Raw genomic sequence first — 23,361 nt, 5'->3', positions numbered from 1 at the left:
AAGATGTCCGTACCTCTAGTTCATTTTCATCAAAGATCTTGATCAAATCTATTGGAATGAGCTCAGTGAATCCCTGAAAATTAAACAAAATCAGTTACAAGACAATCAAACCAAAACTAATATTTTAAAAAGGTAATAAAATCAGATCAAAATGAGTAATACAGTTTATATCCATGTCCTATTCAAAAAAAAAAAAAAAAAGGAAACAGCTACACTGCCCCCATGTGGAACTTTATAATCACTACACAAAAAATACCTCCAGGAAGGCGTTCATCTGCTTCTGGACCCGGTTGACAAACCTCCACTGGATGACCAAGCTGACAGATGGAAGACATTTAAAATGTGTTAGAAAAAAAAAGAAACAATGGAGATACTAACTTTAAAAGCTGGTGTCTTATAAGAAAACAAGAAAAAGAACTCACTCAATGTATTCTTTCTTATTCTCATTGGTGACCACCATGTCTGAACCGCTGGGCTTCAGGTCAACCTGATATGTCTGAGGAATAACAAAAACAAGATGAAAGCTAAAACAACCCTGATCGTTTATCTACAATGATGGTATTCAGAACAATAATACATAAAAATGGTATCAGGTATCGGCTCACCTGTCCAAAGTTGTCCTCATCAATACAAAACCTGAGGTCAAGTTCTGTGGGATCATTTTCCAGAATCCACTTTAGGGAGTTATAGTATTCGCTGTCCTGTGGGGAAACAGGCATACGTGTTGGGCTTTTAACTAAATTTCATTTATTAGCTCAAATATCGAATAATATTTTCTTTGAATGCAACAAATCAGTTGTGCCAGATTTATAGTAATGATAAGAACAAATAATACTAATGATTTTAAACATATTGATCATCTGTTTTTTTTTTTACCATGTTCAAGTGTACAAAAAGTATCAAACTTTTGCTTTAGCACTTAATTTCTGTACTTAATTACAGTGTCATAATTAAGTAGTTTTACTCAAAATTGTACAGTTGCTTAATTACCCAGATTTTAGAAAGAAAAAAAAAAACATCTTACCACAGACTCCATGTCCTTAAGCGATATCTGTTTCCCCAGCATCATCTTGTAAAATGGACGTATGAAAAAACCTGCAAAGACAAAAGAAAATGTTTAATTTTCATCATGGGCCATGCACATTATTTTTCAGAAAGTAGTTGAAACACTTCTCATTAAAATTTGTGATGTTCAGAGCAAAGGTTCTTGGTTTTTGCAAGCCCTTTTATAAGTTTATGAGACAGGCTTGTCACCACATAATGTTCTGTAGCCACATTAAAACACAGTAAAGCAATCAATCATCCGCAACACGGAACAGATTTAAAGGGTGTGACGTCATGTTGGCTCACTTCCCTTAGCAGATATAACAGCATAAACTCTTTGTGGAAGGATTTTTGACCATTCTTCCAGAAGTATGTTAATCAGCACAGACAAAATGGTCTACTTTTGAATGAGCCCATATTGCTTTTTCAAAAATGTGTTTTTAAAAATGTTCTGATGTAATACTCTAATGCCTCATTTCATTAGCTGGAAGTGGAAAGTTCTTATAATTAACAGAAAAAAAGACTTTAAGACATCAGATTGTATATGTTTCATAAAATGCGAGAACTAAATTACTGCAACTTATGAACCTTTCAGTGATTTTTATTTTGTTGAATATGACCATTTTAGTAAGGTTTCAATTTGGCATCTAGGGTAGGCCATTTTCTAATTTTAACTTGCTTCTGTGTCAGTGATAAAAACAACTGAATAGGGAAATTAGATCATGAAGAGGCTATAGAATAACTACCATCCAGGAGTTTTCCATGAAACACAGCCATTCCTGCCACACGTCCGATGAACTTGAAATAGGAAAGATGATCCTCATTGCAGAGGCCAGAATTAGGATTGATTTGGAGAGTGTAATTGTCCCTGGACAAAGACAAGAGGGAAAAAATACAAGTTTTTAAAATCACATCAATAAAACAAACAGGATGACATAACTACATTTTCATATTAACTTCTCATTGGCTAGAGAAGAGACAAATTATTGGGTTTATCTAACAACTGCTCACAGAAAAACTCCTTTCTGTTTGCTCTCAGTTGATATTAAAACTCAGGCATGAAAGAAGATTTGATAAGCAACTAAAACGCTTAATTTAGAGCCTCAATGTTTGGTTGCACTTTTATTTTCCAAGAACAGTTGGTTTTTACAGCCTCTTTGTTATTCAACTGCACTTGCGAACAAAACAGCAGAGCTGCGTCATTGCATGGTGGTGATGGTGCCAAGAAAAGGAACAGAACATATGGTACTTTTATGATCTTGTTTGTGGGAAACATTTGCTTCAGGATGGGTTTTTGAATACGAGGAAAGGTTAATCATAGTTTAAGGAAGCCTTCCCAGGTCTCATGGGCTGGAAAGAAAGAACAGCAGGGAGTATTAGTACACCTCGTCTCAAAAACGCATGAGAAAGGAGGTTATTTTTAATCCCACTATGGTCCTATTGCCGCTTTACACAACACTGTATCCTGTGAGTCGTGTTGTCATTAGGAGTTGACTGTGTTTCTTAATAGAACTGGTCGACACAAACGAGAAGAGGCTTACGTGGCAGAGTACTCGAACAGGCCGTAGTAGGGATTGAACATCTCCTTAGACAGGAGGAAGAACCACTCTCTGGCCACGCCACCGTAGTCCAATCCTTTCTCTGATTCAAACTCAATCCATAATCGTGCTTTTAGAACATCTGGCCTCTTCAGGGACATGATTCGACGGTAGGACTCCTCAAAGATGTTGTTCCTGTGTAGCTTCATCTCAAAGCGGTTCGGAATATCCGCCTGGAAAAGCACAAAAGAGCCAATGTCTCTGCTGTCAACAGAAAGAATGAAGACTTTTTGAAACAATAGTATGGGTATGGCATTAGGAACCATAACTTTTAAAAACCTAAGTAAAACTTAGAAATGGAAGCCAGTCTATTCTTATAAAAGGAGCTTCTTAAGCAAATAGAAGTTTATTGGGTTTGGACTAAATTTATATCCATTCTACTCAACTTCTGCAAGACACCAAAGACAAGGATAGGACTCTCTTATTACCGGTTTCTTTAATTTCTTCCTGAAGTAGTCATATTTCTGCTTGAACTCTCTGGAGTAGGGAACAGCCTGCAAAGAAAACAACAACAAAAAATGTCTAAGAACTGATTTACAGATAAAACGATTCATCTCTGATGAGGCTGAAAATAGTGAGTCAGATAAATCTGCAATCCATCATAAGCGGACACTGTTGGGCTCTATGAGCAAGAAGATTTGAAAGATGCAAAGTGACTCACAGGTCCCGTGATAGCTGGACTCTGTAAACGGGGGTCCTCCCACTGAGTGGTCTTTGTATCTGGGTGAAATAGGCAGGAATATTTTTTTGAAATATCGGTTCAGACTTAAGACGGAGCAAATAAAACTCCCACGACTTCCTTCCCATGTCTAGCCGGAGTATTTATACCTCCTTAATTAAAAAGTATTCCCACAACATGATGCACCACCACCCGTCATGGGTGTGGTGTGTTCAGGGAGAGGTGTTCAGATAGTATTTCGTACATAGGACGAAAAATGTTGTGCTACGTAGCATAATCCCTGGTCCTTTGATAACTGAGTGAGGTGTTTCGCTATGGGAATCGACCTAGCATGACCCAACTACGGTCAAGGTGAGGCAATTCTCTTAGTGAAAAACTGAGTGAAGTTAGAAATGGAACTCAAATTTGGTCTCATATTCCAAATATTTGTTGTTTGTGGCTTTTTGTCAACGACTGATTTCTTCTTGCCACTCTTACCAGATTCCTGCCTATGGATGTGTCTATCTCATTTCTGTATCAACTTTCTCCTTGATTTTTATGATGCCGTTTGCTCACTAATGTTCTCTAACCAATACTTGAGGCCTTCAGAGAACAAATGTATTTAAACTGAAATTATACAAAGATGGACTTTATTTCTGCAGAGGCATAAGTGGAAGAGAATTTTTATATATTTTTTTCGATATTTAAGTAAAGGTGGTATAATACAAATGCAATTTTTCAGATTTTGTTCAAAATGTACCTCGGGTATATTTGATGACCCAAAGACAAAACAATTGTGGAAAAGAATTTAAAAAATGAGAAAATAAAATAGTGATAGTAATCTTACTGTGGTCGATGTAGAAAGTGCGACCGTCTGTGTGAACTCTTTCCTCCCATCCGGGCTGGAAAAGAAGCGAGAGGAGGAAAATGAGTGACGCGATTATTAGACGACATCCTTACACAAGCTCAAATAGTCATTTTAATTCATCCATTTATTTTTCCTTCTTGATTGTTGTTCGAATTGAGCTGGCCAGATGGTCAAAAAGGTCGAAACATTGAGATTACAGCACTGCAGGTGAGGCAAGCTCAATCAGACACACAGCAAGAGAAATAAAAGGATTTCCTGCCCTATTTGAGTCAGACGTGTCAGCAAGGCAGGGCAGGGGTTTGACCACAACATAAATTTAACTCATCAAAACTGTTACAAGCCAGCGTACCACCACTGACACGGTGAGCACTCGGTGTACGGAGTCCCGGGCCAGACACACTCGTAAGACAACCAGCGATCAGGCAGTCAAACAGTTGGAGTAGATTTAAAGCAATGACAGGAGAAAGGAACACAGTTGATCAGGGTGTTGCTACGGGATGCATGTTTTTGTTTTTCCTAATACTGCTGCTACATGAGTGGGGGCCAAACAAAAGCTGTTAACACATGCAGCACACTAGCCTGTTCCTTAAAAGCACATTTTTATTTCTGCTCTCAAAAGTTCTTGCCTTTTTTCACTTTCCTTTCTTCTCTAATCAGCTCGTCTGTTTGCAATTTCCCTCAAGAATCTTGCCTTTTTCCTCTTTAAAGACGTGTGTAATTGTGCCCCGGATGCCAATACAGGGTCACAAACACGGAGCAAATCCCCGGATAATGATTAATTTTGGAGCTCTAAACTTATTGTTTAAAAGAAAAAAAAAAGTGTAGTGGTGGTGCAGGGATGGCGCTGACAGAAAAAGACAAAGTGGGGGTATAAATACTAAAATACTGAAAGGATAGGAGAGGCACAATCCATCCATGCCGGCCATGAGAGAAAAAAGAAGAGAAAGAACCAGGGAAAAACAAAGAAAAATCTGCAAGGCTGTCTGCAGGTGATTGATCAGACAGGTAGGTAGGCAGGCAGAGGGGAGGAAGGCATCAACCAACCTCCTCTGGTAGGTTCTGCCAAACACATACGGCCAGGTGCAGAAGAAACATTAGATCCATCAGAATGGAAAGAAGAGAATAAGGAAAGAGAAAGAAAACACACACACACGCATGCACACACCATAAAAAGCCTGTGAGATATACAAACTTATAAACTCTTCATTTATTAACATCAGTAGCCTTAAGTAACCTTTACCCATCAACCCAAATGAACGGTGGCAAGCTGGTTTTAAGGTTTTACAAAGAGCAATACAATACGTAAACTGCAGGATACTCAAAAGAACCGTGACAGATCACAGCTGGGTTTCTATGCACTGCAAAGTTTCTGACCAGGTACGTACACAAATCTGTGTTAATGGCTTCTACCATATCCAGTCCACATTGGTATTTCTAAATTCAAACATAGACCATGACAATGGGCTAAATAAAACAGTAAAAATGTCTTTAAAAAATGATCGATTCCAAGTTATTGATTTTCAATCAACTTTTAGGTTGGACAAAAAAATGTAGTGTAACAAAAGTTTTATACAACACCTTGTACAATTATTGCCCCCCTTATAAAGACTTGTACTGATGCCACACTTAAGATACATTCACATCACTCATAAAAATAATAATAAAAATTTTAATGTATTACATTTGGAGAAATAAATTTTTCCAGATTATCATCGTTACAAAAATCACCATTTTCAAAGCAAGTGGCACCTCCAAGAAAGGCAATGAAAAAATGTTATATTACTGTCCTCTACAGTCCATGCAATTACAAAAACCTTTAAAACAACTGGAACTGTGACAAAGCAGAACCAGGACCCATATTAACTTTTCCGCAGCTTTTCGTAGAAATTAGCTTTCACCAAGTCTCCATAATAAATGAAAAATGAACTAAATAAGGGTAGCGATTTTGTTGTAATATTGGCCACTCAAAGTCTTAACCCAAGTGCCACATTGTGAGTGTGATTAAGTGAATTAGTTATCTTTTATAACTAAGCAGTTGTTCAGAGGAAATGCCAGAAGAACCATCAAAATCGGAAACATGGTTTTTGCAAGACTACTGGGAATTTCACTGGAAACATGCTTCAGTCAGGTGATACTAAAATTGAGCTTTGGCATAAAATAAAGGATGAATATGTGAAAAACTAATATTCGCCCAGTATAAGAGAGGTGTAGGTTCTGTTATTCTGCAGAACTCATTCTCTTACAATGTTGTTAGAAACCTTGTTGAGGCACAAAGCACCATTAGCTTTTTCAGACATGCATCTCTTACATAGCGCATAAGCTGTACAGAAGAGTGTATAAGAGTTGACTCTGGACAACCTGAAGAGTTTGAACCTCCTCTTTCAATCTTTCCTAATCTCTTAGGAAATAACTGAGCGACAAAAGGAAGTTGTAAAACTGTAAATGCATGGGGGATGGCATACATTTTGTCTGTGAAAACTATGCCTATCTATGGGACTGTTTTTATTCACAAAAAAAAAAAAATAATAAATCTGTTTCAAAGTTTGATTTTTCTATAAAAAGTTCAGTCTGGCATTATGCTTCTTAAAAAAACAGACTTTAAGTCAAGACTTTACACAACTTAACCAGTGTGCTAGTAAAAGCAGCGGATGCTGTAACTCAGAAAGACCAAAAACATATCAGTCTGTGGCAGGACTTACAGGAAGAGGACCAAGTTCACCAGGTTCCATTGAGTTCTTATTCCTCATATGGACGGGATATTTCAACCTGGGGTCCTCCTGAGGACAAGAGCAAAACATTTTTGATAAAACTAATATCTCACTATCAATTTCTTTGATAAAATATTAGACATTCAAAACACCTAAAATCAGAAACAAATAAATCAGAAAAGCTTGATTCTCATGCAGCGGTCATATTTTAATTGCCTTTTGCACCACTAGATGTCACTGTGAACAAAGCTAACCTTTGTTGTATGTTTAGATGTCAGAGAAATGTCAATATACAAAAGCAGCAGTGTGTTAGCTCACCCAGGTGGTGGTTCTGCTGTTGTGGTCGATGAAAAAAGGCCGTCCATTAGGGGCTATCCTCATCTCCCAGCCCGGGGGCAAGAAGCTCTGCTGGGTCTTGTGTTGTGATTTTGGGGAGCTATACGGAGACAGCTGAGGAGACTGTGGATTGGAGAGGGTGTCTTTCACCGCCCTCCGCACCTGGATATTGTTGGCACCCTGGGGGGTAAAAAAAGAAAAAAAAACGGGGGAAAAAAAAAAGTTACGTAAATCAGTCACTCAACTGATAAAAGCAGAAATGGAGGACATTAAGCTGACAATGGAATTATATGACTAACACTTTGACACAACAACAGGAATGTTTTAAAGCAGCAAACAGGACACTCTGTACAGAGACTGCCTTCATCTTCTGCTTAAAAAGCAAACATACTTTCAAATAACCACATTTACACCCTGAAAAGTGAATGAGAACTTTTCCCATCATATAAATATATCAGAGTGGGGTTTTTTCAGTCCCATCTCACATAAAGGAGTCCAGTTGTTACCAATACTGCAGACTTGTCAATAATTATAGAAAAAGTGTCAAGTAAATCCACTTTGATCAGTTTCCAATACAATGCAACTTAATTTAAAGAAAACAGGTGATTTATTTTTGGTGATCAGGAAAGTCCATCATATGTTATTTCTATAGTAAATACAGAGAGATTGACTTAAAATTTAAAAAAACAAAAACAAAAGAAAGAAGAGAACACACATTAAAAACTCTCATTAAAAACTCTTTTTTTTACAGGAGAGGAACACAAAAGCTCAATTAATTAAATCACCTTTACTTTAAGTTGTAATTACAGCAATCTCAGAGTGTTTTATTTCCTTTAACTTCCTCTAGTTTATTATTAGCCATACACTTTAATTAAACTTTTTCCAGGTCTGCTCCCTGGTTGGCAGGAGATGATTTTCAGTAATGAGTGAAACTGTTAACAGCGGTGGAGGGCAAAAAGGTGTGCTGACGTTAATTAGCTATGCATGTTTCCTAGACATTTCTGGTCTCAAAGCATAATGAGTTTATAATATTCAAAGTAACTTCATCACAGGAACATTTCTTCCCTTCAGCTGCACTAATAAGAAACTGTATATCTAAAAATAAAAAGTCATCTGGCCAAATTTGCTTTAAAAAAGGTCAAAATATGAAGGTGAAGTTTAAATAGTTTACTTGAAGAATCTGGTGGTTCACACGTTAACCATCAGAGCCGACTGATTATTAACAAACTTTAACTAGTTAAAAAAAAACTGGATTCATAGGAGCATGTTGTTGTGAATATATGGTTACCAGGACTAAGTAACTTTAAACATTTAGGGGTTTTATTACTATATAAAACATTTAGAGCTCAATCGACCATTTCAAATGTTCAAAAACAAACAAAAAAAAAAACAATGAACAATAATCCCTGTCTCAAGTTTGTGAAGAATCAGCAGCAACATGATTTATGAAGACACTATAAGTGCAAGTTTAACATTTAAATATGAAAGGTCAGAGATGTTTATTAGCACCCCAGGAAAAGAAGTTTAAAACCCCACAAAATCAATTTCTGTTTCAGTATAATGTCAGTGAATACTAATGAAAAATCAATGTTTGTTTTTTTTTTTTTTCCAGAACAGCCATTCTGAGAAATGAATGCATTTGGTATTTTTTTACAGCTATGTCAGAAGTTGTATGTCTAGATGTCTTACAGGTATTACATGTCGGGGTTACTTTTCCACAACTAGACCTCTACATTTATAAATTCACGTATTAATTCATAATACCGAGAACGTGTAGATGTATAAGGAATTGCTTGGTCTGTTTAGTAGAGGTTTAGTTCTATCTACTGGCTTAAAACTGATTGAGATCAACTTCATGGTTGGGATCTATCACCTTCTCGTGGTGTGATCACATATTCCCTTCATCACATTCAGAAATGTGCCCCTCCATTTCTGTCATGTCAATTATATAACTATGGTCACTTCTGTGTTCATGCCAAGAGGTGAGCTTTTTTAATTCTGAAATATAGGCCATGTTTGCCGATACATGCAGATAAATATTTCTGCCTGCTGCAATAAGCAATAAATCAACTAATCACATGATAAATTAAAATGAGCTTGATCATTTTCATTCTGACTGTAAATGTTTTTAAAGGCCGTTTGTGCTTAAAGAAACATCATAATCTATTTAGTTTATGATTTTGGTTGTGTGTGGTTTTTATTACCATTTTATTTTATTGTTTTGGTTATTTATTTATATAGTTTTTTTATTTTTAAATGTCTTCCAGTGCTACTGCTGTGTTCTTTACAAAATTACAGTTTATTAATCTTTGAAATGGCAAAGTTGCATTATTATGCCAATATCATTATATCACTTAAAAATGGACTTAAAACAACATTATCATTTTTCACAATAATTTCTGGAACAATTTATCGTCCAGCAAAATGCATTATGACAGGCCTACTCATATTGCAATAACTGGGCTCAGATTTTCTATTGAACAGACCAAGACAACTCAATTGTCAGGATTTGATTCAGAGAGATGACAGCAAAATAGCAAAAAGGCTGCCGCAGGAGAATACTTCGTCCTGTCAAATCGGACAAAGGATGTAGTACAAACTACAAACAGCAGGGGTGCTAAATGGGGGATAAGAGGGAACTGGGAGGATAGAAGTTAGTAGAGGTTTCTAATTCTCACCTCCAAAGGAGTGGAAAGGGTGACAGTGGGAGAGCTGAGGCTACGAGGTCGTCGGACTTGGGGCTCATGGAGGTGATGGTTGGAAGCATTGGAAGAGGAGGAGGGAGGGGTGGAAGAGGGTACCAGGGCTGAGGCAGGCCCTGATGCTACTGCTGCTGCTGCTGCTGCTGAGGTGCTGGCTCCGTCTTCAGTCAGCTGTTGGTGAAAACAGCACTTCTGAGGTTAAGTGGGGTTGGGATTAAAGCAAGAGACGTTGGCTGACAGAATGAATCATGGAGCATCTTGTTAAACACGCCTGTCTGCACTGGGGTAGTCTGGGGTGCCAACTTTACACTCAGGAAATGAGTTCCTGAAAATCTCAAAAAACAAGAGTCATTTGGGCCCAAGAGGAAAGAATGAGTTATGACTTGCTAAAGAAAGACAAACAGCAAAACCTTTTCCAATGAGAAAATGGAGACAAATGTTTCATCTTCTCTGTTAGAGTAAAAACAGCGAACAAATGAGTTTCACAAAAGGAAGAGTCAATGCAGTGATAAACATATATGATGCAGGTGATCGCTTTTTTTTTTTTCTTTGTTGTAATGGTTTTTTTTTTTTTTTAAAGTTGATATTAAAAAGAGAGACGTGAGCAGCAAAAGCACACCGAGGCCCTCAGTAATAGTCTCACTGTGAGTTCAGACAGAAAAACAGAGCAGAGGTGGTGAAAGGGAGGAAAGAGTAGTTACACATCCATGCTAGGACCGACCAATACAGAGATGCACTTCAGTCAAGCAAAATGCTGGACAGGAGAAGGAAGACAAACATTAGAGTGGAACAAAGAAGGAAGTCAGACAGAAGGAACGACAGGAAAGGAGTCTTGAGGTTTACAGCCATGTGTTTGACGGCCGCACAGAGGAGAAGTATAGAGAAGGACAAAGGGACAAACGCCACAACAGGAACCAAATCGATCCAGTCCCATGCATACAGCCGGCCCAAAAGCCAGCCCTCAGACCTGCTGTACCTGCACAATTGGCCTAGTCCAAGTAGTGGTGCGGTTGTTATGATTGACGAAATAAGTTCTTCCCTTGGCGTCCTTCCTCTCCTCCCATCCGGGGGGCAGGCCGGGGGTGGTCAAGGTGTAGGAAGCTGCCGAGGGGGACTGATCGAGTGTGGAGAGACAGAGCAAACCAAAAACAGCTCATCAGCGGAGGCTCCAAAAACCCAAAAGCATGTGCAGGGAATGCTAATTAATTCATTGTTAAAAAACTAAATAGAAAATACAGCTGAAAGTTGATAGAGAGTGAAAAACACATTTGATATTCCTGTCCTGCTTTGGAAGTCAAATAAGTAAGAAACATTGAAAAAGGAAAAACTGATGAAGCCACACATCTCAACACAAACAAAGATCAAATCTGTTGTGTTAAAAGAATAGAAGTGTTGCCTTTCCTAAAAAAGATTAAAAAAAATTTAAAAAATCCTATCTATTAATTATCTTTGGCATTTGATTTCGTTTAATCACAAACTTTAATGAAACCTTTTGGGATTTTATGTTACAGGTGAACAAAAAGTAGCACCCAATCATGAAAAGAAAGAAAGCTAAAACATGTTTCACATTTTCCCCTTCATTCTGATCCCATAACACACACTGATGTCACTCAATAGGGGAACCAACAAAGAAAGAAGTTATTCAGTTACGATAAAAAGCCTTGATGAAATCCTTCACCAGGAAGTACTCGCTTATAAATTTCTGCTCCTTTCAGGAAGGAGCGTTGCTGTTTTAAGCACTTTGCAACAATAAATGCCTAGTCATGTTTTAGCTCTTTAATGGGTTGCTTGCAAAAAGAAAAACAGTCCATCTTGCACAGGGTTTGGGGAAATAAGGAGGTGTATGACTGATGCTTTAAACTGAACATGAATTGAGGCATTACCATGGGCTCCTCACCACCTGACACAGTTTGAGCTCTTGTTCTTCTGGTCTGGGGACCCTGCTGGTGGTAGACAACAGGGGAACATGGTCTTTAGTTCACAATTTGTTTCCATAGGCAGACGGAAAGTGAAGGAGGGAAAAACTTGGGCATGGGTAAAGGAGAGTGGGTGGATAAAGAAGGGGGATTGGTTCTCAAAGGGAGGTGAGGATTGGCAGAAAAAAAGGACTTATTTGATTATGGACCAAGGTGACAAAGTGCAGAGGCTTTGAAAGTGAAAGGAGTAATTGACACAATGGATTATTTTTAAAAGATGGTTTAAAATTGTGGTTTATTTTTCAGCTAAAAAGGAAGAACACATTTTCCCTGAGGAGTGCATTTTACTCGGAGCCAGCACAGTTTCTTTAATCAGGTCTGAAAAGTAAACGAAAGTCACACCAAACAGGGAAAAATAAGTGTTTAAAGATATTAGAGCAGAGAAGTGATTTTATGTGCCGACACAAAAAAGATTGATAGTTTCTGTAATCAGAAAATGAATCACAAAAAGAAAAGTCTGGTACTTTAAAAAAAAAAATCAGAAGAAATGCAAGCAAAATGGTGATATAATTTCAAAAGACAGAAAGATGCATCTGACTGCGACCTTTCACTTACAGGACAGGTATTCCCAGAACTTCAGCAGACTGCTGGAAACCTCAAATGATTTTATGCTTTTAAATGATTCAAGAGAGATTTGGACCAACAACCCTAGATCTACATATTAGCTTCTTTGACATAAAGCCACATTAAGCCCTATGATACAAACTGTTAAAGCACAAAATCTCTATAATCATAAAAAAGCTAAATTAACCTAAAACTTTGAGTGAAGATATGTGACTCCTGTAGCATTTTGGGAGCTACATTCACTGAAATCTATAAATGCAATTAATAAGCAGTGAGGATTACTTAAGCCAATGCATTTTTGTTGAAAAGTTACGCATCACTCAGCAGCATAAACAGACAAAAATCTCAACCCAAGTTATTCAAAGGTATACTTTTTCCACAGAATGACTGGTTCTTCCAATATAACCCAATGCGCTCTACACCAAAATAAACATTTCCTCTGATTCTTCCAGAACTGCGCCTCAGCCTGTAAAGAACATCCTAATTTATGAGCAAAACTGACATCTGCACTTGTACTTTTTACTGGTCTGACAAAGAAAAATCTAAACGCTGTGACTCAACTTTGTGACCAACATCTGATTCAGACCATATGACAGTTTGTTAAACCAAATCATCACTGATGTTGTGACTCAGAGGATGAATTACTGCTGCTGCCCACAATCTGTGCTACCACTTCTGGTGCACTGCTGCACTACTAAGACCTCCACCACACAACCGAACACAGGTGCACATGAATCACAAAAAATACAGTCATGAGTGCATAGGAAGAGGTGTGGTTATCCTATAAAAAATAGAAAGATTACAGGAAGGTAGAAAGAGATTAAATTTTAAGAGAGAATATGTCACAACTCCCTCATATGAAGAAGGCTAAAATAAAAGAGGGATAGAAAAGGAATAGACAGATGGCACATCCACAGGAATCAGACATGTTAATCGGGAGACCAGTTTAGGGAGCAAGGAGAGAAAGGGAAACAAAAGCAAGAAGATGCAGGAAATGTAAGACTTTAGATATATGTACCGTTAGAGGAGGTGCCTGGGCCTGATCACTGACACCATCTGTCATACTTGAAGACCGGAGTCTGTTTGACAGCTGGCTCTGTTTAAAGTAAGGAGGACAACGGGCAAAATGTTAGCTGGAAAAGAACAAGTAACCAGCAGCAAATTCATCTGGTTGGAAAGCAAAACACCATCAATCAGAGTTGAGCAATAATTTAGGGTCAGATTTTAAAAAAATAAATAAGATAAAACAAAATTCGGATTACCAGAGAGGAGCTGGGCCCTGGCAGTTCACCGTTCGTTTCAGGGGTGATTGACAGCCTCAGATTTAGGTCTTCAGAGAACTCCTGAGCAGCAGGCGTTGGCGAGTGCTGCGGGGTCAAAACAGAGGAGGGAGCGGGCAGAGACTGGGCCAAGCTGTCGTTGGGATCCTCTTCGGTGATGAGCTCCCAGGACTGAGGGAGAAAAAAAAAAGAAAACAAGAAAAAACATGTTTTTCTGACCTCGTCACTCTGGATAGCTGTGGCTGTGTGTGTGTGAGTACTATCAGTACGTCTTCAGCCTGTTCTCTCACATTGTCCATGTCCCTGGAGTCCATGCGCTCGTTCTCTAGGTCTTCGCTGATGTGGCGCCGTGCACGGAAAACACGATGTGCCTCCTGATTTATTTGCCGCTGCTGATTGTCGCTCTCGATTTCTGAGATAACATCCCTTTAAATTAACACGACATGTTAGTTAGAGGTGCAAATACAAAAGCCTCAATACAATTACCGTATTTTCCGCACTACAATCCGTTGTGCCTTATATATGGACCAATATTGAGCCACAACAGGTCTCGTAACTACGGTAAGCAGCCGCCGACTTCATTTCCCCCCCGTAGAAGAAGAAGCGCGCGGTGCACGCTGGGTTTTGTATAAAGACCCCAAAATGGCTCATATTAAGAGACACGCTTACGACGCAGAGTTTAAGCTCAAGTCACGCAGTAGAACACGGGAATAGAGCAGCAACGAGAGAATTTAACATGAACGAATCAATGGTGCGGAAGTCGATATATATTGTGATTGCACTAACGTTTGATTTACCGTAACAGTATCAGACAGTTTTTTACATGTTTATTGAATCGAGGAAAAGTTCCCCTCCACTATATGTTATACCTTGCTGTTGTTAAAAGATAAACTGTGTCACGAAAATACCACATCACTTACTTTACTTCGGGGAAAATAATAAAACAGCTGTTTATTCATTTTGGGAATGAACAGAGTTTTCAGAACGCTGGTTTGTAATCAATTAATAAAGTTTGACTGACCTATCTGACTATTTTGTTGACATTCCTTTTAGCGCAGTTCCATCTAATGGAAGCATAACGTAACCCGAGCCTCTACTGTAGCATTCTATGCGCCTTATAATGAGGTGCGCCTTATATATGAAAAAAGTTTTAAAATAGACCAATCATTGAGGGTGCGCCTTATAATGCGGTGCGCCTTATAGTGCGGAAAACACGGTAGTAATTATGGCAGGATTAAAGAGGGGGAAAGCAAGTTGCCATAAGAGACAAAATAAGAAACCACATTTGTTCCTATCCAGCTTTGTCCAAAAAACTGATCCACACATACATGTTTGAAGGCCGCTTCCACTGGGTGGTGCGGTTGTTGTGGTTCACGTAGTAGGTGCGTCCCAGGTTGTCCACCTTTTCTTCCCAGCCTGAAGGCAAAGGAGGCAACAGCTGCTGGGGTCGCTGGGAGCCCGAATCTGCGGACTCATCCCAACCCTGAAATCAAATTCAGGGCAAGAAATTTAAACTCACAAACTAAAAAAAACAACAACAAAAAAAAAACCTCATAATCTTTATTGAATTTAAGAAAGAAGGCCGATTAAAGCACATTAAAAAAATCATAGCTGTGACAGGTTACATTTTTCTAACTCTTTTATAGTGCTTTGAAATCATTTACCGGCATTTTGTCCAGAAAGTAGTTGACAACATATCTGTGACCGCACTTTAAACGTCTACTCATGCCGACAGAAAGGACTTTCCATCACAGTATGGCACTGTGTGACACGGCTGCATGGGGCTCAGTATTTTCTGGTTTTCCACTAAAAGTAGCAACCTGTAATTGAAACCAATCTTTGTACGACTTCAACCGAAGTTCCAAGAAACCTAAACTCCAACCACATAGTACGATGGAAACCACGGAGACCACGCTGAGTGGCGAAACATCACCCACCTGTGGGGGTGTGCGTGTGTGTGCGTGTTCCCCTCCCCTCGTTGCAATACACACACACACACACTTCCTATGAAGTCACTTGAAGTCTGGCACCACAGAAGCAACATAAATCAAGCAGATTTGTGCAGACGGACTCCATACTGGGTGCATGACTAATAATTATAGCAGCATATACTCCTCTACTCCGAGTTGCTTTGCGTGAGAGTAGCTGCTAGATCAACATGATGTGATAAGCAGACGGACATATAGACAGAAGCTCTCTATATGCGTTACAGGATCTGTAGGTGATAAGCATCTGATCACACCTAGAAACAGGGCACACTGTCTGCTAAAGATGAAGACAGAATCACATCAAAACATGTGAAGAAAGAAATATGTGCTTCAACATTAGGCTAACTGAGGTAATTACAACAAAGATGAGCCAGAAAGTCTCTGAAAAAGTATTTCCACCCCTTGAATATCCATCTGTTTGAGGTTTTATGCAACATAGCAACAAAGTAGTGTACTTGTGAACGAACAGAAAAGTAATGCAAAGCTAAAATTTTTCTGATTAAAAAAATCTGAAAAATGTGGAGTGTCATCGTCTTGGTATCGTATAGTCAATACTTTGTACATTTGGATGTGGTTTTGCTTCAACACACTTGATTCAAATAATTAGGGAACTATGAGGATCCTGTAGAACATCATAGAATGTTGAAGATAAAATTTACTTGTTTGTTTCAGATTTCTTAGGCCAGCAGGACTACATCTAAAAGCAGCAGGACACAGAGCCCATATGCTGGTCAAATCTCCATCCCAGTTTCAAGTTTCTTCCAGCCTCTAACACATTTTCAATGTTTTAAAAAAAAACAATCATTCTTTCTATTCTTTCTGCTTCAAAATTACGCACAATTTAGTGTTGGTCTATCCCATGAAAGCATACTGAAATGCACTGGTTTTAAAGTGGCAGCATGTGAAACGGTTCAAGAGTGCGAATACTTTTGCAAGCCCTAGTAAAAGAAACTTTCCGCTGTGTTAGCAGACACAGAAGAACAGACATTTAAAGTTCGAGAGACAAAGCTTCTGTTTCTGCAAATATCAGCCCACATTTTAAATGAATTTTCCAGACCTCGACCTGGAAAAGACTTTATAGATTCTGGCAACCAGAGGTTTCCCAAATTCCCAGGAAAAAGAACAAAAAAAAAAGACTTCTCCTACTATTAGTAGACATTCCTATTGGTCTAAAGACAGACATTTACTTTCATCTTTCAGCTCAGAGAGATGCTGTCATTGTTTGAAAGGAAGGAATGAAACTATGATCCCATCTGGTAGAGAAAAGGAAAAGGCCTTAGGTAATGCAAAGTCAGACGTTTAAAAAAAAAGAAAAAAAAAGAAGACATTTAGCAACAAAATTGTCTGAGACCTTACCTCAGCCTCTTCCCTCATCTCTCCAGCCTCCTCCTCTTGTCCTCCTTGTTTGGGCAAATAGGCCATCTTCAGACGCAAGTAACCCTTCACCCTGGACTTGTGACTAGAACAACAACACAAGCTCTTTAAAGTGTAGGTCGGCATCTATATAGTGCCTGATTTTATTTCATTTTTAGTAGTGTAATAACATTTGGATGAACAATCATGAGGGTTGAAAATCATTCCAATATTAGTTTTTATTCATTGGATTGTGTAGCAAATATTTGAGTCACGACTTCAGTAAAAACCAACCTTCTTGGTCGAAGCAGGAAGTCTTTAAACGTGTATGGGCGCTCCATAGCAGGATCCTCTGTCTGTAAACAGGACACAATTATAAAAATGTTAAGACAAAAACAAATTATCACAATCTTTTCAAAGGGGGCCACAACCGATTCTGAACCCATCCCACCATCATTATGCAACACTGAGGTTCTCCTGTTTCCTACTGAGGAGCAGAAAGGTCGCAGATAGTTCTCGGCTTTCTCACTGCTCCGTGACTGGGCACAACCAGTCCATGCTGGCTGCTCACCGTAAACCACTCAGTTAGATACCACACAGACAAAATGTCAGTTTGCACAACTAAATTAGAAAGAGCATTCAATAACACAGTTAAATGCCTATTTATAACAAGAAACACGAGGAAGCTATCAAAATCAAAACCTGCTTATAGACGTTTTAGAGCAATCACATTGCAAACATTAGATCAATAAGATAAATACAAATGCTGCAAGATTACACTGAAGGAGTTTTCAAAAAGCATTATTTCTCAAAATCTAACACTGCAATGTTTGTCAACCTGTAGAGACGTGCTCCATGTTTCAGAAGGCAAACGTGGCGAACATGGGGCACTGCTGAACCAACATGCGCGACTCAGCTTTGAATCATGACACATAACAGAACTCGTGTGACAAACTACTAGAGAGAAAAAGATGACGACTTCAGAAGTCCCGTAACTATGAATAAGACAAATTTTAACAACTTACAGTAATGTAAAACATAAGTGAACTGAATGAAAACACCTTAATAGTAGCATTATTCTTCCTGAGTCATGCTCACAGTTGAGCAGGTAAATTAAGATACTGTGTTAGCTAAACTGAAGCAACACACCCTGTTCCTTTACATCTCAAAAGATGTCCGGTGTGGCTTTTATCTGCTAACAATTTCCACGACCGCTGGGACTCAGACAGGACATTAATAATTAATTCCAACAATGTCCACTAATGGGCTTTTCGGGCTTGACATCCAAGGCAAAACTCAACTGAGCAACAAACAAAGCTGGCGGCACAATTGCCAGATGTGCAGAAGGACCATAACTTATTGATTTTCATTATGCCTGGGCTGGTGCAGGATACTCACAGCCTGATAGACTTGAGCCTAATTACCATACTTAACATCAGACCATTAAGAAAAAGATTAAAAATCAACACATTTATTATGATCTGACTGCCTACATTTGAAAATAGAAATGTACAAACCATCCCAACTGCTGCTAAGTAATTTAATAGTAATTAATGTAGTTATAATAGTGCTTTAGCTGCAATGTTTATGTTTTTTACTTTGATACACAAACCTAAGTAAAACTCTGCTATACATACTTACTAAATGTATTATTTGTTTTAAAGTAAGCATGTTTCTTGCACGGAATAGTAAGATAAATTGCTATTTATCGAGTCTAACATGTGGATACATGTTGATTAATAATGCACTATGTTCTTAGGTATCCAACCTCCACCTGACTGCTCAACTCCAACATTATATATCACCAGATGTAGTTTTAAAACAGCATTCCTAAATAGGAGTGATCAGCAGCGCTCTGTTGATTTACTTACAATGAATGTCCAAGTTTATTATCACAGGAACAATTTTTCAACAGACCTATTTGGCTTTCTTCAGTTCAAATCAGTTTTTCATACAACCCTGAAACACATCAGGTGTCTTTCAAGCATCGGAACAAACCAATCAGGACAAACCAATCCCTTTCACATACAGAAATAATATTATTTTAGTCCAATCATACAAATCAATTCAGACATAATAAAAGGCATTCTTATTATATTATATTATAGCTATTATGGAATCCCAGTTTATTTTGCCCCCTTAACAACAATAAGCTATAAACTTTGTCATTACCCCTCAATAAATGTGCTCTTAAAATAACCAGCTTATATTGATTTTTAAACTGACTTATGTTTGGACATTATTTTAAAAATATTTTCACTATTTTACACTGAACAGTTAAAAAAAGGTTGTTTAAATACTGTGCATCTTTTGTAGTAACAACATTTTCACAAGTGACATGCCACTAAGCAAATCCAGCAGTGCATTATGGGTAGCTTTGAGAACTGTAATGTCTCAATTGTCTCCCAGCAGGGTGAACGCAGACAGGGGAAAGCAGGGCTTTATGAACATAATTCCCATGTAATGGGTAAATAGAATAAGTGCTCCACATAAAAATGAAGAAAAAAAATTCTTCGAAGAATCAACAATCAGTGAAAAAGAATCCAATTCAGGGCTGAAATAAGAATTTTTTAGCATAATTAGAGCTGCACTAGAAAGAGGAAAAAATACACATTTCATAAGGCGATTTAATCAAATGCAAGAATTTTAAGCGATGAGGAAGAATCAGAGTGAATTCCAAATGTTACTAAAAACTATAATTTATTTTTTTTTAAGTATATATATATGTATATATACAGTATATACTTTGTGTCGACTGATTGTGAACGTTGTTTTTAAGAACAACTTTCCAGCACTCAAGGGTGAAATCATGTGAAGTTTTTTTTTTTTTTTTTTCCATGGGTTGTGACGTTTCACAATTGAGAGTCACTGTGTTTACATTGTCCAGTGCCAGCTTTCTATCCCTAGAATAGTGCTGTTGCTGTTTCACAACAACAAGCTGGGTCAGGCACTTTCTCACACACAAACACAGCATCATGGGGGTTAATCAAGCACAGCAAAAGCTGAATGATAAGAAACAGCTGAGTCTTCAGAACAGTGTTAAAACAGTGCGTACTTATACACACAAACACGTAAATAACTCACCGGCAGATGACTGAGGGGAACGTCGACTTGTCCAAGGAAATCATCTCTTGTCTGGTGGGAAGAAATGAAGAGGAGAAACTTGAGAGGGTTTCATGAGAGCACTTTTGGAAAATCAAAATGTCCAGCAGGGATAAAGAGGGGAAAACCACAATGTTGAGAGAAATTACCTGGTACACCAAAATATCAGTTTGAGTTTTTTTTTTTGTTTTGTTTTTTTTTAAATCAGAGAGAAAGGCATAGTGATTTTTACATAAAGGGCAGCCAAATCCAGAAATAATCCTTAGCCTTATGTATGAACACCTGTAGAAATCTGAGAAATAAAACATTATCTTTCATAGATTTAGTAAACCAGAAATGGTTTATAATGGGATCTTATTTTCTAGCATGGGAGCTTAATTATTAATAAAATATAATCCAAGTTAGATGGTATTTGTAGCAAAAACTAATAGTGTCGTGTAGCTGCAGCTTTTAAACTATCGAATCTCTGAAAATTCATGTTCAAGTAAACTTCATCAAAAGCCCACAATCTCTTCCAATCATTACATAATAACACAGGTGTCCAACAAGGATCAGACTTAGTTTTTATTTATGGACAGGCCTTTAATAACCACCTCAGAGGAGCAAAGTAAAAACAAAACCCTTAGACCCTAAGCAAGGAAAAAAAAACAACATCCACTGCCACCAAGTAGAAGCCAAGTCAACTGACAGAGGGTGAGAAGGACAGATGTGACGACAGGGCAGATTCAGGAAAGGTTTTGTGTTTCAGTTTGCAGAGGCCCACAGGTTTGTCCATGATTGAGCAATGATTACCTGTCCAAGGTGAAAAAGGCCATTCCTGGAAGTAGCCTGTGTGTGGGACACAACTGTTTATAAACAATGTGCACAGACTTACAAAGGTGTTTGCTTACTGGGCTGAAAAGAAATGCACTGAACCTTAGTGAACTAAGGTGAGTGCGATAGGTGAAATGCATATAGATTGTAGGATTGATAAAGGAAAGAAAGAAGTCGACATCACAATATTAATCATCTTCCACAAGTTCAAACATTTTTTTTTCTTTTGAGAAAGTGTATGTGTTCTTTAAGCTGTAATGTTAAATTTAAGGTATTTCAATGTTTTTGCGTCATTAAAAGTGGTTTCAAGTTAAATTAGTGCTAAAATATTTAATTTGAAGTGTGCAAAACTGGAAACACTTTCAAATAAACCCCAACTGTGGCACTTTTTAAGATGTTCTGGACATTTGAGGATTAAATATTTACCCAGGGGTTAATATTTTATTTATCACCTCCACAAGTAATAAATGTAACTAACACAGCGATGCGGCAGTGTGGTTGGCAACCACTGCAGTTTTTTTGGTTATCTGGTTATCAGTTCTACTGTAAAACCTTTAATGCTTAGATGTGCAAAATCTGAACTGGTTTATCCAACACTAAATAGAAAGCATTTAGTAAAGTAATATAAAATTGAATCAGTATAACAGATCTATTACTTTCCATTTGCCGGGAGTAAAAACTACACTTTCCAAATGTGTTAAGTGTAGGTTTGAGCTGGTTTCATGCTGGTTTGAGCTCTGCATTTTAAGTGTCTATATCATTTTACTTTTATGGTAAGCAGGAAAAAGTTGGGACACCTTTGGGAGATGAGCTCGCCAGCCTCCCTCTACATTTAACATACGGTAAATGGAAATCTTTAATTTGTACAACTGTGTCCCATTAAAAACAGGCACATCGTAAAGAATCTGCACACCCATCCACCCACATTTAAAACATAGGCACACCCAGTAAACTATTCTTGGAAAGGTATCTGAAATGACATCAAGATTGGCTTTCGATTCCCAAACCACCAAGACCAATAACTTACTTCTTATACAAGTTTCACGCGATTCAAAACAGTTAAACATTGACAGAGATGGAGGAAAGAAATATCCAGAGCTAGAGCACCTTCTAACATTGATAATATTTCACAATGTAAAATTACACCTTTTAATTTTCACTTCTTTAATACAAAGTGTACAAATGTGTTGTACACTTAACCATTTGTTTACCAAGGCTCTTAAGGACAATGAGTGTCCTTCCTGAGAAGTAAGAAATACAGTGCCTAAAAGAAAATGTCAAACTTAACATTTATAGAGATGCAATCGAATGATACCATATTGCCCTCTAATCAACAGTCACTCTGCTGATCACACCGAGTCATCTGGAATAAATATTCATTGAGGGCTAGGGTTTTTTTTTTCACTTCAACTAAGATAATATCTTTACACTGTGGTTATTTTTGTGCTGAGGGATGAAATTACAGTGTCGTTAAAGGGTCACTTCTGAACTTACAGCTGCTCTCCAGAAACAAGTTTTACCCAGAGTAGTTGTTTTCCATAACCAACCAGCAGGTGAAGGAGCAACAAACAAAAATGCTGGGCAGGTGAAAACCTATATTGGTGATTTTCAAAATATTAAGACACTAAAAACAGATCACTTCGCAAAACACTGACCAGAAATTTTAAGCAGGTGGGTCTGTTTTCAGAGATCTGAACACCAGTCAACCACTCCATTGCAACTACTGAAAAGGGGTGAAGCATCCATTTTCATTTTCATTCAGTGTTCTGTTGGAAAAAAATCTGCATGCTGGCATTCACATAGTTGTTAATTTGACCTTTGCCAATCACCCAAAACTTTTTACAGACTAGTCACATCACTGCAAAGAGCAACATGATCCCTCATAAAAGACATTGTCTGAGGTGTTGACCTATCCAACAAACTCTCAGGATACCAATGTGATATGGATTCCTTGTAGGAGAAACCTACTCTGACTCAATTTATCTCTTTACGAGTTTGTAAACCCATTTTACACCTAAAATTCTGCCTATTATTATTCAAACACCTTTGATAGTTTTCATTTGTTTTTATTCAACTAAGAAGTTTGTTTTTAATAGAAAACAAGTGTCTCTCAAACGATAATTAAAATGTTACAAAAGGAGTGTCAGTAATTAAAAGACTAATTTCTGTCTTCATTTGCATTTTATTTAATAAATTGGTATGTGGAAAATGTATACACCTCTCAATAATAAATGTAAAAATGCTTCTTATAACAGCTGACCACTTTCTTTTTGCATGTTTCCACTGGTATTTTGAGGTTTTTTATTTGGTGCTGAACTCCATGTTGTTCCAAGTTTCCTCTTTGTTATTATCATGTTGTTGAATTGATTCA

At 37.8% G+C, this 23,361-nt stretch overlaps 1 protein-coding gene across 8 annotated transcripts in view; it reads right to left on the bottom strand.

The window, feature by feature from the left end:
- Window positions 1–23,361, bottom strand: part of nedd4l (NEDD4 like E3 ubiquitin protein ligase) — a 45,326-nt gene that overhangs the window by 4,173 nt on the left and 17,792 nt on the right. For 2 of the 8 annotated variants that reach the window (XM_032569772.1, XM_032569767.1), the window contains 23 exons: window positions 20,160–20,210; window positions 17,370–17,431; window positions 17,079–17,181; window positions 15,063–15,217; window positions 14,025–14,160; window positions 13,717–13,905; window positions 13,473–13,550; window positions 11,798–11,857; window positions 10,891–11,028; window positions 9,891–10,085; window positions 7,195–7,392; window positions 6,868–6,945; window positions 5,213–5,227; window positions 4,148–4,202; window positions 3,304–3,362; window positions 3,071–3,136; window positions 2,586–2,815; window positions 1,791–1,912; window positions 1,025–1,095; window positions 606–701; window positions 423–496; window positions 257–317; window positions 14–73 (listed from right to left, as the gene is read on the bottom strand). In XM_032569772.1, coding sequence (XP_032425663.1) covers window positions 14–73; window positions 257–317; window positions 423–496; window positions 606–701; window positions 1,025–1,095; window positions 1,791–1,912; window positions 2,586–2,815; window positions 3,071–3,136; window positions 3,304–3,362; window positions 4,148–4,202; window positions 5,213–5,227; window positions 6,868–6,945; window positions 7,195–7,392; window positions 9,891–10,085; window positions 10,891–11,028; window positions 11,798–11,857; window positions 13,473–13,550; window positions 13,717–13,905; window positions 14,025–14,160; window positions 15,063–15,217; window positions 17,079–17,181; window positions 17,370–17,431; window positions 20,160–20,210 — 2,352 coding nt within the window. Of the gene's footprint in view, window positions 1–13; window positions 74–256; window positions 318–422; window positions 497–605; window positions 702–1,024; window positions 1,096–1,790; window positions 1,913–2,585; window positions 2,816–3,070; window positions 3,137–3,303; window positions 3,363–4,147; window positions 4,203–5,212; window positions 5,228–6,867; window positions 6,946–7,194; window positions 7,393–9,890; window positions 10,086–10,890; window positions 11,029–11,797; window positions 11,858–13,472; window positions 13,551–13,716; window positions 13,906–14,024; window positions 14,161–15,062; window positions 15,218–17,078; window positions 17,182–17,369; window positions 17,432–20,159; window positions 20,211–20,969; window positions 21,006–23,361 lie in introns of all 8 variants that reach the window. The other 6 variants (XM_032569771.1, XM_032569768.1, XM_032569773.1 and 3 more) reach the window with 6 other exon arrangements.

Source organism: Xiphophorus hellerii, chromosome 8 (assembly GCF_003331165.1).
Source record: "Xiphophorus hellerii strain 12219 chromosome 8, Xiphophorus_hellerii-4.1, whole genome shotgun sequence".
Taxonomy (NCBI): domain Eukaryota; kingdom Metazoa; phylum Chordata; class Actinopteri; order Cyprinodontiformes; family Poeciliidae; genus Xiphophorus; species Xiphophorus hellerii.
This window is presented reverse-complemented; position numbering and strand designations above follow the sequence as displayed.